Consider the following 16,549-nt stretch of genomic DNA (forward strand, 5'->3'; position numbering starts at 1 on the left):
CATCTGGGATATTTATAACTTGAACTAAAAGTTTCTAAGTCTGTTCATATTGCTACATGTGTTAAACATTTAAAGATGCTTCTGGTTTTTTGTTTTTTATTTTTAATAAATAGTAAAATGTTACTACTGTTAATGTTTATGTTGTTTCTGGCACAGTATGGTAGTGCCTGCCTGTGATCTTAGTACAGAGGGGCTGGGGAGGAAGGTCTGGAGTTCAAGGCCAGCCTGGGCTACATAGTGAGACCTTGTCTCAATAAAATCGAACAGCAAAAACAGATGTCTGTCTAAGAATTTTGCCTTTTCCTATTATAGGTGATGGACCTAAGAAAAAAGTGTCTTAAATATCTGGATTCTATGGGACAAAAAGGCCACAGGATCTGTGAGATTCTTCTGTAAGTAAAGTCTGAAAAATCTCAATGTGTTCTGTTGTATAGTCTCTTGTGTTTAATCTTAAGAAGCTCTGGGTGCCTGTCTTCATATGTAGCTATGAAATAATATGTAGTGAGTGATATGAAGGGCTTCGCTTTAGGACTTCGTTATCTATCCTTGTCTAAAACCAACCTAGGAGCTGATCTCAGCCAGAGTTCCTGTTTGCCAGATCATGGAAAACAACTTTTCAGGCCTTTCAGTGTAAGGTCTATCCTCAAGAATTATGATTGGAATTAGTGAGCTGGGTATTCTGAAAAACTGTTAGCCAGGGGAGTCTTGGCCTCTCATCCTGTTGGCAACTTGTATCTCTGTGTTTTCTATAGTGGGGCTCTTTTCATAGAACTTGGGTTGCTTTCTTTTGTTTTGTTCCTTTTGGCTTCTCAAGACAGAGTTTCTCTGTGGAGCCTTAGCTGTCCTGGACGCACTTGTAGACCAGGCTGGCCTCGAACTCACAGAAATATGCTTGCCTCTGCCTCCCAGAGTGCTAATGAGATTATAGATGCTTGCCACCGTGCCTGCCAAAGTTGTTTTGTTTTTTGTTTTTGTTTTTCCAAGATAGTGTTTCTCTGTGTAGACCAGGCTGGCCTTAAACTCACAGAGATCCTCCTGTCTCTGCCTCCCAAGTGCTGGACTAAAGGTGTGCATCACCACACCCAGCTTCAGACATTTTTTAAATAAAATGTGTGGTTTGTGCAGGCAAGTATTCCAAATACAATAGTCCCCATTGTCAGGTGTCTATTCCAGGTGAGCGTCTGCAGCCACAGGCATTGCAGAACCAAACTGTGTGGACTGTGTGTTAACTCATAGTGTGAAAGTTAATCTGTTTTCCTGTGTGTTTCTGGAACCTCCTTTTCATTGTTACTTTTGCCTTTTGAGGGCCATTATTAAGTAAAACAGTTGTTGTTTGGACACAAGGATTTTGCTGTCATGATAGTAGGTCTGACAATCATGACAGCGACTAAATATAGATAGGTGGGGTAGAGTAGGGCTTCTTAAATATCCCCAAATTCCTTTTTTACCTGCGAAATTCTGTCTGTCCCTGTGTACACAGGCACATAAAATAGCATACACTCAAACATTTTTTAATAACAAGTGGGTCCTGGGAATTGAACTCAAGTGGGCAGGGTTGCCAGCAAGCACCTTTACCAGCTGAGCCATCTTGATGACCCCAAACAACAATTTTTCAAATCAGACATCCCAACATGATACAGTCCAGAAATATATTCATTTGATACTTTTATGCTGGAGGAATGATGGTAGGAAAATAGTAAAAGTCTGTTCTCTATAATTAGACTAATTTGTTTCTGTGGAGCAGAAAGCTGTGTACATTCAAAAAAACAAAACAAAACACTGTAGTTCATAATGTACAGTAGTCTCAAGTCTGAGGTGAGGTGTTCAGTCAGCATGCTTGGTGGTGTATGGCACACGTGGTACACAGGACACATGCTGTGTATGGAGAAGTGAGGCTGCAGTGAAGCCCCAGTGCTGCTGATGCAACAGGCTGCCCAAATACCTCATTAGTTCAAACCGTGTCGTCATGCATTTGGTCTGGTTATTGAATATTTGGAAGCCTTCTGCTGTTGCTATAGTTTTGTCTTCACCACTGTTAGTCAGATGTCCCCATATCATGTTGTGACCCACAGGTTGGAAGCTTAGGGGTGTATATTGTGAATGTTCTGCATAAAGCAAATGGACCAGATTCTCTTCATGCTACTTAGGACAGTGTGCAGTTTAAAAATTAAGAAATGCTTATTCCTAGAATTTCCATTTTTGGACTGAGATAATTGAAACGACAGAAAGAAAACATTGGAGGAGACTCCATTAGTAATTGCTAGAGAACCCCCTTTAAAGCATAGCCGCTTCTTCATTGTGCTGATGGTTCTGTACTTAAAGCACATCAATAATGGCAATATGCTGGATAGTTTTATGCCAGCTTACACAAGCTAAAGTCATCCGAGGGGAAGAAACCATAGTTAAGAAAACACCTTCATAAGATCAGGCTGTAGGACGCCTATAGGGCATTTTCTTAGTGATGGATGGGGAAGAGTCCAGCCCACTGGGGGTAGTCCCATCCCTGGGCTGGTGGTCCTGGGTTCTGTAAGAAAGCAGACTGAGCAAGCCATGAGGAAAACGTCAGTAAGCAACACTCTTCCACGGCCTCTGCACCCAGCTCCTGACTCCAGGTTCCTGTCCTGGCTTCCTTCAGGGATGGACTACAAGGTGGAAGTGTAAGCCAAATACACTCTTCCCCATGTGTTTGGTCATGGTGTTTTATCACATCATTGATAACCTAACTAAGGCAGTAAATCTTTCTTAAACCTTTGACAACTGCAGCAAACGCAGCTTCTGCTTTTAATGTTAGTAAGGATGAACAGACATGCTACATTCTTTTTACAAAGAACAGTTATTGAAATACTCTTCTTAAGGCTGTTGTGCCCTCCCCCACCTCTCCATAGCTTGACTAAGTTCTAGAAGAAAGCCCAAAAGTTTATGGGCAGCAAATTGGACATGACGGTTTTGTTTATTTTAATAAAAGAGGACACAAAGTTTGGGAAGGTAGAAAAGGGTAGAAGTTGGGGGAGGGAAGTCAATATGATCAAAATACATGTACAAAATTCTCAAAGAACTAATAAAAAGTAGTTGTCAAGAGCTCAGTGTTCTTTTTCTTCGATATTTTAATATAGATCCTTTTTATTTATACTTAGACAAAAAAGAAATACTTAATAGCAGATACTAAATTGTTTATAATCCGTATAGCATTTGCTATGTAAAGTTTAGAATGTAGACACGTGTGTGGTGGCTCATGCTGTTGCTCCCAGCGTGGGAGGCTGAGACAGGAGCCTCTTGGATTGGAGGCCAGTCTGGACTTTTGTACAAATAGACAAAGAACAGACTTTTTTTGTAGGATTGAACTTTAGAAGGCTAGAAAACATCCAGACACTAAAATATTTACTTCCTGAAAGCCAATTTTAGCCCTGTTGGGTCAGTGTCTGTGCAGTTGAGAACGTACACCCTGGTCTTGCACAGTTTTCATTCTGTGTTTAATTTAGGAAGTCCAGCTTGTTGAATTTGATGACTTTGAGATAAAACTAAAATTGAGGCTAAAATTACTTACTTGTAGTACCTAAGACTAGCTCCTGGGGTGGAGAGATGGCTCAGTTGTTAAAATAATTTGTTGTTGTTATATCTCTAAAAAGCCAATAGATCCAGATTTGAGAATGGCATCTCTGCTAAATATCACAAAGTCCTTTTACTCACAGTGGGTGGTCTCTCGGGCTCTCATTCATGTATTTATTCTTTGTTGTTGTTTTCTTTAGTCAGTATTTACAGGATGAAAGTAAGACCAAAAGAAATACAGATCTCAATCTCTTAGAGTGGACCCACTACAGCATGAAGCCACATGTAAGTTACGCTCAGATGGACACCTTCCTTTTCTTTCTTTCTTTCTTTACTCATTCTATAATCACATATTTTCCAGAAGTCTACTTGTGTGTGGGGTGTGTGTGTCACATTGAAAATTGAATTTAGGGTTCAAAAAGTACAAGGCTTATATTTCTTAACTGGCCTGTTTCTGAACCTATAGCCATAACCAAATAGTTGCTTCTTGTTTTTTATCTTGCTTCAAGTATAAACTATTTTGGGAATCCTGTCTCGGGTCTGAAAATGGGCCCCAAGGTACTGTGAGGTCAAAGGCAGGCAGACTCTTGACTACAGATTGCAGCTTATGGTCCATGTGGATAGAAGCATGGCACGAGGTGGCAGTGGGTCTAATAGCCTTTGGACCTGTGATTGCTCAGAAGGTTGGGTCACACACAGTACAGGCAACCTCATCTAACTCCTAATTATCTAGTTTTTCTCAAGCTAACATCAGAGACTAAAGGCACATTCTGTGTATTCACAGTGTCAGAGTCTGATCCTACAGCTCTAGTCCGTACCACTCTGGTGGCTTTACCTGCCATAGTATGCTTGGAAACTGTAGGGGAAACTGATGAGGTTTAACGCAGGTTCAGTTCAGGTCACTGTTCAAGATGGCTGCAGTCACATCAAGTCAGATCTGTACAAAGACCCTATCATATTTCTCATAGGACTGGGGGAACAAAGCCAGTAACCATTCTGAGTAAGCCACTTTTCCTGAATGGCACTAACAAGAGCTCAACATTTTTCTCCACAGTTGAGCTGGGGCTTTGTTTATTTAGGTCTTCAGTCATGGAGCATCAAAGCCATGTGTGCTAGTTGTTACTATGTGTTGTACCTCACCAGATTGGAATCTCATTCTAGTGTTTGAAAATTCAGCGTCTAAATTATGCAGGAGTCTAAATTACTCCTCTTTCACCGACTTGAATTTGGTTTTAGACCTAACTTTAATATGACAGCTCAGCTCTCTCCATCCAGAAGCACTTTTGTTACTGTTGAATAATTGGAAAGTAAAGCCCTGAAGTTTCCCATGGAGAAGACAGGGACAGAGTCTTTCAGGAAAGGAGTTCTGAGGCAGAAGATGCACTGGAGGAAGCAGATGCCTTGGGTTTGTAGATTAGAATCTGTACTTGTCTTGCTTTAACTGAACGACCCTTGGGAACACTGCGTGCCCCAGCATACGTATATGTGGTGGCTGTACCCACCTTTCCTCTTCTAGTTGTAACTGCATTTGGGAAGCAGAGGAAGGCTGTTGTCATCCTGTGAGACTCAGCAGTGGAGTAAGCTCTCCTATACCCCTTATATCTAATAGCCAAAGAGTACAAGGGCTGGCCAAGGTGGTACAGGCCTGGGCACACAGCTTGTTCCATGTGGGTTTATCTTAGGATGTTCTTAGAGCTGCTGGCTCCTAGTTTTTCTGCCTCAGGGACAGGACCTACCACTCAAGATGTTATCTCAGTTGCTTAAAGCCTCTGAGATGGTTTTCTCGTCGCACTTGAAACTGAAGGGATCCTTAGTAGCCAGCAGTTGTCCTGATTGTTAGGAGTATGTAACCTCTGCAGTATTAAAGTAGACTCTTGTGATTCAAGCATATCTGATTGGTCCCTTCTTATCCCTTTTTAAAGTTTTACTTCTGAAATTGTCTTTTTTTAATTAATTTATTTACTTATTTATTTTACACCCGACCACAGTTTCCCCTCCCTTTTCTCCTCCCAGTCTTTCCCTCCTTTTCCCCATCCTCATTCCTCCTCGCTTTTTCCTCAGAAAAGAGGAGGCCTCCCATGGATATCAGTCAGCCTTGGCATATCAACTTGGAGTAAGACTCAGTGCATCTTCTCCTGTTGAGGCTAGACCAGGCAGCCCAGTAGGGAGAAAGGGTCCCAAAGGCAGGAAACAGAGTCAGAGACAGCCCTGCTCCTGCTGTTAGGAGTCTCACATGAAGAGTTGCTAGTATTCTTATAATAAATCAAATGTGGTTCCTTCTTTTCCCGTGTGTGGTGGGTTTTGTTTTGCTTTTTAGTAGTGTCTCACTTGCTTTACTTTTCTTCTATGAAATGTTTCCATAAGGTCTCATACACTGCATCATGAATGGGGTTTTTATACCACAGAGAATAAGAGTAATTGTGTGTGTGCATGTGTTTGTGCAACACCAGATTTATGGAATTTATCAGACTGTTTCTCCAGAGATATTTAGAAAGAGATGAAGGAATGTATATGTAATGATATTTTACCTTCTCCACCTTTCTGTCTTGTTTTGTTTAGGAGATTCCTCAGCAGTTGAATGGGAGTGATTGTGGAATGTTTACTTGTAAATATGCAGATTATATTTCTAGGGACAAACCTATCACATTTACTCAGGTGAGTCCAGGCTGTTTCTCATGTGCTTACTTGTTGCTATACTTGGGCAGTGCCTGGCACACTTCAGGTTCTTGTGATAGAACTATTGCTAAAAACCTTGGGAAAGACCCCATTCTTTCCAGAAGCAATGGCGTACATGCTCTGTCGTAGCATGAATTCTTAGGCTTCTCCTGGTCTAGGATGACCAGGGGGATAATTTGCTTGTCCTTGAACACCATTTTTGATTGGTTCATGTATATTACTGTCAATATAGCCAGAGAAAGGCATGTGAGGATAAGTGATAGTAAGGGGAACCTGGGCCTTATGAGGATTTCAACCCCGATGGAAGCAGGAATGAGCAGTGCTTTCCTTTCTGCAAGATGTTATAATTGAGAGGGAACTCAACTATATGGAAAACTTTTACATTTCTCTTTGATAGTTAACCCATCCACAGACCTCTGTCTGATAGCTGCTGTCTGCCAGGCGAAGTGCTTTGGAGGAATATGAAATAAAACTGGGCTCCCCTGCTGAAGTCATGTCTTTCCAGTCTCAAAAAAAAAAAACACTCACTATTGATCAGTCTCAGCAGTTTTGCTAGGAATAAATGTAGTTTTACTGGGTTTTATATGATTTGATTTGTTTTTTTCTTTTTAAGAGAGAGACAGGGTCTCCTATTACACAGGCTGGCCTGGAAATCACTATGTAGCAGCGGTAACCTGGTAATTGTCATCCTCCTGCCTCTACCTTCTGATGGTTGTGATTACAAGTGTGCAGCACTGTACAGGAGGCAGACTGCTGAGCCCTGGGATGTCTGGAACTATTTAAAATAACCTGGCAGTGCAGCCTCTAATCTCAGCACTGGGGAGGCAGAGACTGGAGGGTCTCTCTGAGTTTCAGGTCAGTCTGGCTTACATAGTGAGTGCCAACCAGCCAGTGGTAAAGAGTGAGACCTCATCTAAAAAAGAAAGAATTGTATGATTTTTTTTTTATTAAAATTTTTGCCACACACATCTTCCACAAACTCAGTAGTTTATAATACAGAGACAGATCCACCTATTTAGAACAGTGTACCCTGAATAGGCCAAAGAGGGGAACTTCAGTCTGGTTTGGTTTTAGATTTTTCAAGACAGGGTTTCTCTGTGTACCCCTGGTTGTCCTCGAACTCAGAAATTTATCTGCCTCTGCCTCCCAAGTGCTGGGATTAAAGGCACACACTGCCACCACCTGGCTGTGTGTCTCTCCCTTCCTTACACTATTTTCTGATTTTCTTTTATTTGTTACTTTTTTTGTTTTATTGATACAGGGATATTGTGGAGCACAAATTAGCCTCAAATTCGTGATCTTCCTTAGGTGCTTTCTAAAGTGTTGGTATTATAGGTGTGTATCACCATGGCCAGCTAAAAAATAAATAGCAAGGAGTTGATTTTTCTGTGAGTGACACGAAATTTCATGAGGATAAGCAGCTTGGGGAACAAAATTGATTGTGGTAGAACAGAAATAAGATTATAGATCTCTTTTTTTTTCCACTTTTTAAATAAAAGATTGTTTAAATTGAAACTAGAACCTCATAAATATTAGACAAAACTTCTACCTCCAAGTCATATCTTCATGCCCTAAGGTCACTTTTGAAATATAAAAGCAAATGTTTTTTCATTTGGAATGTAGGAAAGTTTTCCTATTGTGCCACTGCCTAGACATTTCTGTTTTGGTACATGTTTTGCTCTTTCATCATTGTCCTGTGGTATATGATTCTGTATCCAGCTTTGGTTTCCTTAACATGTAAGTTATGCGCATGTAGAGCAATCACTCACTAGTTACACATGTATACCGGGCGTGTGGCACTTGTGATCCTAGAGCTGGGGAGGCTGAGGAAGGAGAAGCTGTAGCCGCAGCCAGCTAAGCTGTTTATTAGCAAGACCCTTCTCAAGCAAACGAAATAAAAACAAAACCTTCGTCAGACTCGCTGGCACAATCCTGTGATCACAAGACTGGATGGATGTGTAGGCAGAAAGATCAGGATTGAGGACTACCCCTTGGCTAAAAATAAACCCCATCGTGCTTCACATGATATAAAACAGTCAAGCTGATGTAGAGGGTATATCCATCGTATTTTATTTACATGATGACACCTAAGGTTGTCATGCTGCGCACAGAAATGTGTAACACTGTTTTTTATTCTTTTCAGCACCAGATGCCTCTCTTCCGGAAGAAGATGGTGTGGGAAATCCTTCATCAGCAGTTGCTGTGACAGTGCCCCACCTGGTCCCTCTAGCTGCTGGTAATTCTTTCATGGATGTTTCCATATACCTCATGCATTGTGGGTTAAAAAGCCCCTGGATCATTTCTGTTTGCTCACAGGTACTGAGCCACCAAGAGCGCATGAAGGCCTCTCCACAGTGGCCCTGACCTGAGGTGTAGAGGGCCTGCTTGTCACGCTGTTCGTAAGGCTGTGCCTGCTCAGAGCCCTGGACTGTTCACCCCATACAAGAACAAATGCTAATTAATGTGGTTTTTGTTTTGTTTTGTTTTGAAGAGTTATTTCCATATGAATGTGGGAAATGCAGGACTTGTTCTATGAATTGTTTTCTCTGTATATTTGTTCCCGTGTATCCATTCACTCATTTGCAAACCTTGGGCAGTGCCCTTTTCTCACTGCTCTTTTATAATTAACTATAAATAATTTGTTTGAACTATTTATTTCTGAAAAGAATGTTAGTCAAGCCTGCCGCTCCCTGCTGCAGAGGGACACCAGCGGGAGGAAGGAGGTGTTCACTGGCTTCCCTAATGCTGGAGCAGGGACTGCCACCCGAAATCGAGGTTCTCTCCTTTGAGGCTTGAGAGTGCCAGAAGAGCAACGATGCTGAGGGTGGGGAGCTGGCTGCCATTTAGAGACTGACGCTGCGGCCCAGGCACGGTTCGTGGGAGTGCGGCAAAGGAGCCCGCTCTGTGCGTCCTCGGAGCAGCACGTGCTCATCCTAGAGACTTCGTTTTCCAGAACTGAAGTGACCTGGTTTCCTCAAGAAACTGGATTCAAAGTAACCGTGACCATAAATGTTTCCTTCTGGGTCGGTCTGGTTGAGTACAAACCTCACAATGGTAAAGGGCTGGCCTGAGCCGTCTATAGCAGAAGATACTCCTCAATTTAAGATTATTTTTCCTCAGAGTTTTTATATATATATTAAATATATATATATATAAAGCTGAAATTAAGTTCTAGGTTCATTAGCATGCCCTGCTCCACTCCCACTGAGCCTCTGGAGAGAGATTTAGTGCTTACTCTGAGGTTGCCCGTTTTACAGTCATCTATTTTGCATATGAAAGTTTGTATTTAACTTTTTGTTCATTAAAAATCTTACAGATATGGATATGCATTTTTAATTTCAGAAAGTTGGTCAGAGCATATTTTACAAGATCTAGTGCCTAGTGTTGCTTTTATGATGTAATAAAAGACTGTCTGGCAGAACCCAGAAGTATATGCCGATATTTTTCCTCTTCTCTGCTGCAACCTTCCAAACTTGTTCTGGTACAAAAAGGAGAGATAGTTAGACACGCTGCACACATGTTAGACACAGATGTGCACATCTGCTCTTGGGAGCCCGGGCACCTGGGCAGAGGTTGTAGCTCTGGAAACCTCTTCCACCCTGTTTCCTCTGAGACTTGAGTGGCCTTGGTATGGAGGCTGGGCCGGTGATGTGGGCTGAAGTGGCTGAGTCTACCGTGAGACCAGGTGGTGTAGCCAGACTAGAGACTGGTCCAAAGATCCAGGGTTGTTCTACTGTTCGTGCCTCCTCCTCAAGGCAGACTGTGCCAGTCCTGCCGGATCAGGCAGCTGCGAAAACCAAGAGGCCCAAAAGTTGACTCTGACTGCACTACAGAAAACTGGGTGCTAGAAGTCTATCTGAGATCTTATGACCCGGGGCCTACTGAGACAGCTACCTGACCAGAGTTTGATCCCCAGTGTGCACAGTGGAAGGAGAAAACTGACTCCTCCAAATTATCCTCAGACCTCCACACTTGGGCACACCAACAGATGCACGCTAATAAGTGGATAAAATTGGAAAGGAATTCAGGGCCTTGGGTAAGGTTTGTTTCTGTTGGCAGCGTCCTGCTTGGATGGTGGTTTGTTCTCTGCCCTGGTGAGTGATGCTGTGCTTGATGTATTTGAGGGGCGTTCCTGAGCTTTCCACTTGGTGTGCTCTTGGAAGGTATGCTAACCCTCAACAGGAAGTGGAGAGGTGCTTCCCTTTCAGCCTCAGCCCAGCACCTATGTAACAAGCTGTAATGCCAGAGGACAGGAAGAGTGATGGACGATGGCTGACCGGCTCTTCTGGCCTGCTCGCGCGTGAAAACATCACACTCACGGAGATACACAGTGAATTTTTACAGAGCAGAGAGAAATAGGCGAGTACAGAATGTTAAGCTACAGTGCACTGCTTTACCCAAGTTCCTGAGTCCAAGCTGAGACCCCGACAGTCTCTTGGTACAAACAAGTGTGTGGTAACAGAACTGTTACATTCAACCTTAGCTGCTGGTGGAACTACTGAGCCAGCAAAATTAAAGCCAGGAATATTTTGTGAAATTTCAATGTTGGGGCCTGAAAAAAAAATGTTGCTTTTTGTTCTGTTTAGCTCGCAGTCTCTCTGAAAATGAGTGTCTTAAAGAAACACTGCTGCTGGTGACTGCCCTTTCTGCAGCCCAGTGCTCTATGCTTGTCCTTTCCCTCTGTTGGCGCTGGGGTGGGGAGAAAGCCTGCAGATTCCATATTCTACCTGAGCCAACTACGGCTGTGAGAGCCCCTGCTCCTTCTCTCCCAAGTCCTGAGCACAACATGGAGACCCCAGCTTTGGGGCTTCCGATGGGATGCGGGGTGTTCACCTACAGCAAGAGGACGTATGTGATATGGGACCTTGTGTGGACATGGGGAGTCTTCCAGGATACAGTGAACCCCAAATACATGCACAATATAAAGTACTGTAGTCAACCCACATTTATTAAAGGCTTTGGGAACTAATGTTTGAGAAAAGCTCCCTATCAAATAAGTTTTTAGAACTCGTTTGTAAATTGGAGATATAGCTGGCTTACTGATTTACTGTTAGTTATTTAATATACACAAAGATGATTTTGGATGTGTTGGAAAGATACTAATTTTATCTACTTACCAATAAATTTATCTCAAATTAAGTGGCTTTCAGATATTTTTAAATTTTTTTATTTAACTTTTATTAATTATACTTTATTTATTTTGTACCCCCCTCATAAGCCCCTCCCTCCTCCCCTCCCAATCCCACCCTCTCTCCCCTTTCTGCATGCTTGCCCCTCCCCAAGTCCACTGATAGGGGAGGTCCTCCTCTCCTTCTTTCTGATCTTAATCTATCAGTTCTCATCAGAAGTGGCTGCATCAGATTTTTTTTTATCGAAACTCATTAATATATTTTACCCTATGACCAATACAGAGCGCATATGTACACATTTTGTGAAATAAACATTTACTTTTTCAGGCTGGAGAGAGCTCAGCAGTTAAGGGCACTTGCTGTCTTTGTAGAGGACTGTACATTTGAATTTCAGCATCCACACTGGACAGCTCACAGGAAACCTAACACCTTCTTCTGGACTCTGGACCAACACAGGGGTGCAGCCAGCAAGATGGCCCAGTGGTTAAGCGCACTTGCTTCTAGCCCGAGGGCATCCAGTCTTCTCTCATCTGGCCTCCTTGGGCACCTGCACTCATACTCACAAACCCACTCGCACATGAGGTTAAAAATAAAAGCCAGGTGTGGTGGTGCATCCCCAGGATCCCAGTACTTTCAGAGGCAGAAGCAGGTGGATCTCTGACTTCAAGGTCAGCTTGTTCTACAAAGCAAGTCCAGGACAGTCAAGTCTACACAGAGAAACCGTGTCTTGAAAATCCAAATAAAAATATTTGAGGTGGGCCCCTGTCCTAATATGTAAATAGACTAGCCTTGAATCAGCAGAGGGCTGCACACCTGTTTCAGCGGTCCTGGGATTAAAGGCATGCACCGGTATACCCAGCTCTAAATTTCAAGTTTTTCATTTCCTTTTTTATTTCACAGTGCTGGGGTTCTAATCCAGGGTCTTTGGTGTCTGGGTGACTGCTATTACTGGACTAAACTCCCAGCCATAGTTGAAAACACTGCTCTTAATGAACTGAAAGCAAAATGAAAGGTTTTTTAAAGACAGGGAGCGCTCTATAACCCAGGCTGGCCTGGAACCCACTGTAAAATCCAGACTGTCCTCAAGCCTCCAGTAATCCTGCCTCAGCCTCCTGAGTGCTGGGATTATAGCCATACACAACTATACCTAGCTAAATAATGTCTTAGCATAGCATTTTTCAAATGTAGATAATGAGTCCTTGTCCCCAAGACTCCTGTGGTACTGTTTTACAGAAAACAGGAAACTGCCCAAACAACACAAGAGTCTTGGGAGCATGTGCTTTAAAGTATATAGAGAAAAGCTCTACTACCCCTGCCCCAAACAGGGACACACAACACAGACACAGACATAATGTGTATATCAGGTACACGACATACATGTCATATGTCAAAACACAATATACAGACATAATACATATGGCATAAAGTGTGATTCTTAAGTACCTGACACCTTTTATAATTTCCTTTAGTATTAGTAATATGGACTTAAAAAACTAAAATGTGATAGAAGGTAAAGAAATACAAATTCTGGCCACTCCATACCCAGACTTCACATATCTTCTTCCAGGGAGTCACCCTGGCACACACCTGCCAGATCTAGCCACGGTCCCACAGCCAGTCCCACCACCACCTCCTCTTCTGGTCAACTTCTAGACTTCTACCAAGACATGCCCTGCTTACATGCACCCACAGGACCCTTCCCATTGCCTGCACTACCCAACTCCATGCCAGACTTCCCACATTAGCCCATTCACAGACGATTTCAGAAGCCTACTTTCTCCAATAGGCCATCTGGAAAAAAAACAAAAAACAAAAAACAAAATCTGGATTGACATCATACATCAAATGGACTTAACAGATATCTAGAGAATGTTCTCTCCAGACACTGGAGACACATTTTACTTAGCACCACATGGAAGCTTTTCTAAAAAGGGACCACATCCTGGCACACAAATCATTAAAAATTTTAAAAGACTGAAACGATTCATTGTATCTTATCTGACCACAATGCACTAAAACTTTATATCATTTAAATCTCAAATACACAAACTCAAAACAAACTAGGAGGTTGAAATAATAAGCCTAACTGGAAAAAAAAAAGTCCAGGACTAGAGACACAGCAGAATTCTACACATTCAAAGAAGATCCTTAAACCATTCAATTAAAAAAAAAATGCTTCAAAGTCTTTCTGTGAAGCCAGTATCACTGATACCTAAACCAAGTAAAAACAACCAAAAAAGAAAACTATAGGCCAATATCCCGTATGAACAAAGACTCAAAAATACTTAATAAACCTGTAAACAGAATACAGAAAGATTATCCTCCAAGTTGGAATTATCCCTGAAAAGCAGGGATGGCTCAACATACACAAGTTGATAAATGCAGTAAACCACATAAATGGACTAAAGACAAAAATGACATGGTCATCTCAGTAGATGCAGAAAAATAATAAAATTCAATATAATAAAAGTACTAGAGAATACAAGGCTGGAGAGAACACACCTCAATAGAATAAGAGCTATATACAAGTTACCTGCAGCCAACATCACCCTAAGTGAGGAAAAGCTTGAAGCAATCGCACCAAAGTCAGGAAAAAGGGATATCCTCACTCTGTCAACATTGTGCTCACAGCACCAGCTGGAGTAAGAGAAAGAAATTAAATGGATATAAATAGGGAAAGAAGTCAAACCATACCTATGTGCAGACGATACTGTACATCAGAGATCCCAATATTTCTAAAAACAAAAAACAAAACTGGAAACAAATGCAGCACTGTGGCAGGATACAGAATCAACTTGCACAAATCACTTTCCTATTGGCATTTTCTATACCAACAACACACACTCAGAGAAAGTGATTGTGGACACATTTGTTCACAATAGCCTCAAAGAAAATACAGTATCTAGAAGTAAACCTAAGCAAGTAAGGAAGGGAAGGACCTCAACACAAAAACTTTATTCCTCTGAAGAAAGATGGAGACACTAGAAAATGGACTGGCACCCCATATTCATGGATTAGTACAATCAACATTTTGAAAGTGATCATTAGCCAAAAGCTTTTTACAGGTTCAATGCAAAAACAAAACTATCCTCGTATGGATCCACAAAAGACATTAGGTAGCCAAGACAAAGTAATAACAAAAAACTATGGTATCAGCATAAAAACAGATGTGTAGACTGGTTGAGCAAAACTGAAGAACCAAACATGAGCACAAGTAACTTCAGCCTTTTAATATCTGTCTCAGACTCAGACAACACCCTGGAAACAAGAAAACATCTTCAACAAATAGTGCTGGGGCTGTTGGGACCCACCAACACTGAGACATGCCCGGGCCTTACTGTTCAACGTAAGAACAGCCATTTTTGTCTTCCCTAGTGTGAAATCCAATACCTGCTGCTTAGAGTAGAATAACAGAGGTGATAAATATGTGTTCTGTTTGAGTTAAAACGCACTACTCTGCTATGTTCCTTTCTCATGGGAATGGTAGGGAGCTAGGAAGTCCCCAAGGCCTCCAAGAGAAAGAACTGGAAGGTCCCAAGTTCCCCTGCCCTATATTCCAGCCAATCAGCTTAAAGATAAGCTGAAATGCTTTGTCTAGCTACCTAGGCACAATGTGCCTGGGATAGAATTGATCCTGCTTGGTTGTGGTTTTTTCCTTTAAAATCTCCCTCTGAGAATGAGTTGGAGTGATAGTCTTGACTCCTGAATCCATACTGTGTCCCTGACCAGTCAGTCTTTGTGAGACATTCAATATACTTTGATTGATCTGATTTTGGTGCCCTAATGGTCAGTATGTGGCTATTCCTGGACCCCAATAGGGAAACTGAATGTCCACATGCAGAAGAATGAAATTAGAGCCTTATTCTTCACCTTGCACAAAAGCTAACTTCAAATGGATCAAAGACCTTAGCATGAAATAGTCAAACTGCTAAAAACAAACAAGCAAGCAAGCAAACAAACAAAAACAGAAAATACACCTACATAATACACGTGTAGGAAAGGACTCCATTTGTCCAAGAATTAAGGCCAACAACTGACAACGGGGACTTCAGACGCTAAAAGGCTTCTGCTTTTTACTGTTTGGAAATGTCCTACAACAGATGACGGGATAATGAAAATGTGCATAAACGCTAGGCTACTGAACTAATCAGCTGTAAAGACGAGTGAAACAATGAACTTTGCAGGTAACTGCATGGAAGTAGAAAAGATCATATTGAGGAGGAAACCCAGACCCAGAATGCCAAACACCATGTGGTCTCTCTCACTGGAGGTCCCTAGCCTTAAATCTTCAGATGTGTGTCCGTAGTCTACAGGAAAGGAAGGCAGAATGAGTGCCCAGGTAGGGAGAGAGGGGATTAACAGGGTCCCAGTGATTTGGTCAGGAAAATGGGGGGAGCGGATCCTGAGGGAGCGGGAAGCAGGCAAATACAGAAGGAGATGGGACAGTGGTGAAGGGGAGTGACAGGAAGCACCTGACCTGATGGGGGGAAAAAGAAAAGGGGGAGCTCCTTAGGGGAGGGAGGTAAGTACATGAGGTGGGAGGAGGGGAAAGGGGAATAGGGTACGAGTGATCTGATAAGGGAAATGGGACAGGCCGGGCTCTTCGGGGACTGAGCAGGGACAGAAGGCAGGAGCTGGGTGATGCCTCCTAGCACTCAGGAGGCAGCCTGGTCTACAAGAGCAAGTTGCAAGACAGCTACAGCGACACAGAAAAATTCTGTCTCAAAAACCCCCAAAACCACCACCCCAAGACAAACAAACAAACAAACAAACAAACAAAAAACAGTAAGGGCATCTGACTAGGCTACAAGGAATCATATTCACAACGACAAACCAGAGAACAAAAACAAAACAGAAAGCCTAAACCAAACAAATCATAATACAAGAAATTCTGTGTTACAAATACATGTATTTTAATGATTGTTTCTAATCTGAACTAATTGTGTTCCCTCCAAGAGCCAAAGACCACCTAACAAAAACCCCAACACCAGTTCAGGAGAAGGCCTCTTTTGAGTTGTTGTCCAGGCTGGCTAAGAGACTTTCTAAACCTGTGGCCTACCGCTATTGGTTACTCCCCAGGGGTGGAAGAAGTCCCTGTCGCTGAAGATAACCAGCCAGGCACCTCAGAAACAGGGCCCAGAGACCCAGGGGCTGGAAAAAGACCCGAAAAGGCCCTTTCCCGAGGACTAGCTTTCATG

General features: G+C 42.4%; 1 protein-coding gene across 3 annotated transcripts in view; it reads left to right on the forward strand.

Annotated features, from left to right (window-relative positions):
* Nucleotides 1-11,361, forward strand: part of Senp2 (SUMO specific peptidase 2) — a 41,687-nt gene extending 30,326 nt beyond the window's left edge. For 2 of the 3 annotated variants that reach the window (XM_021658071.2, XM_060370096.1), the window contains 4 exons: nt 313-392; nt 3,747-3,831; nt 6,106-6,201; nt 8,366-11,361. In XM_021658071.2, coding sequence (XP_021513746.1) covers nt 313-392; nt 3,747-3,831; nt 6,106-6,201; nt 8,366-8,428 — 324 coding nt within the window. In that variant the 3' untranslated portion in view covers nt 8,429-11,361. The remainder of the gene's footprint in view (nt 1-312; nt 393-3,746; nt 3,832-6,105; nt 6,202-8,365) is intronic. The other variant, XM_021658072.2, reaches the window with a different exon arrangement.
* Nucleotides 11,362-16,549: the final 5,188 nt, after the last annotated feature.

This window comes from Meriones unguiculatus, chromosome 17 (assembly GCF_030254825.1).
Source record: "Meriones unguiculatus strain TT.TT164.6M chromosome 17, Bangor_MerUng_6.1, whole genome shotgun sequence".
NCBI lineage: Eukaryota > Metazoa > Chordata > Mammalia > Rodentia > Muridae > Meriones > Meriones unguiculatus.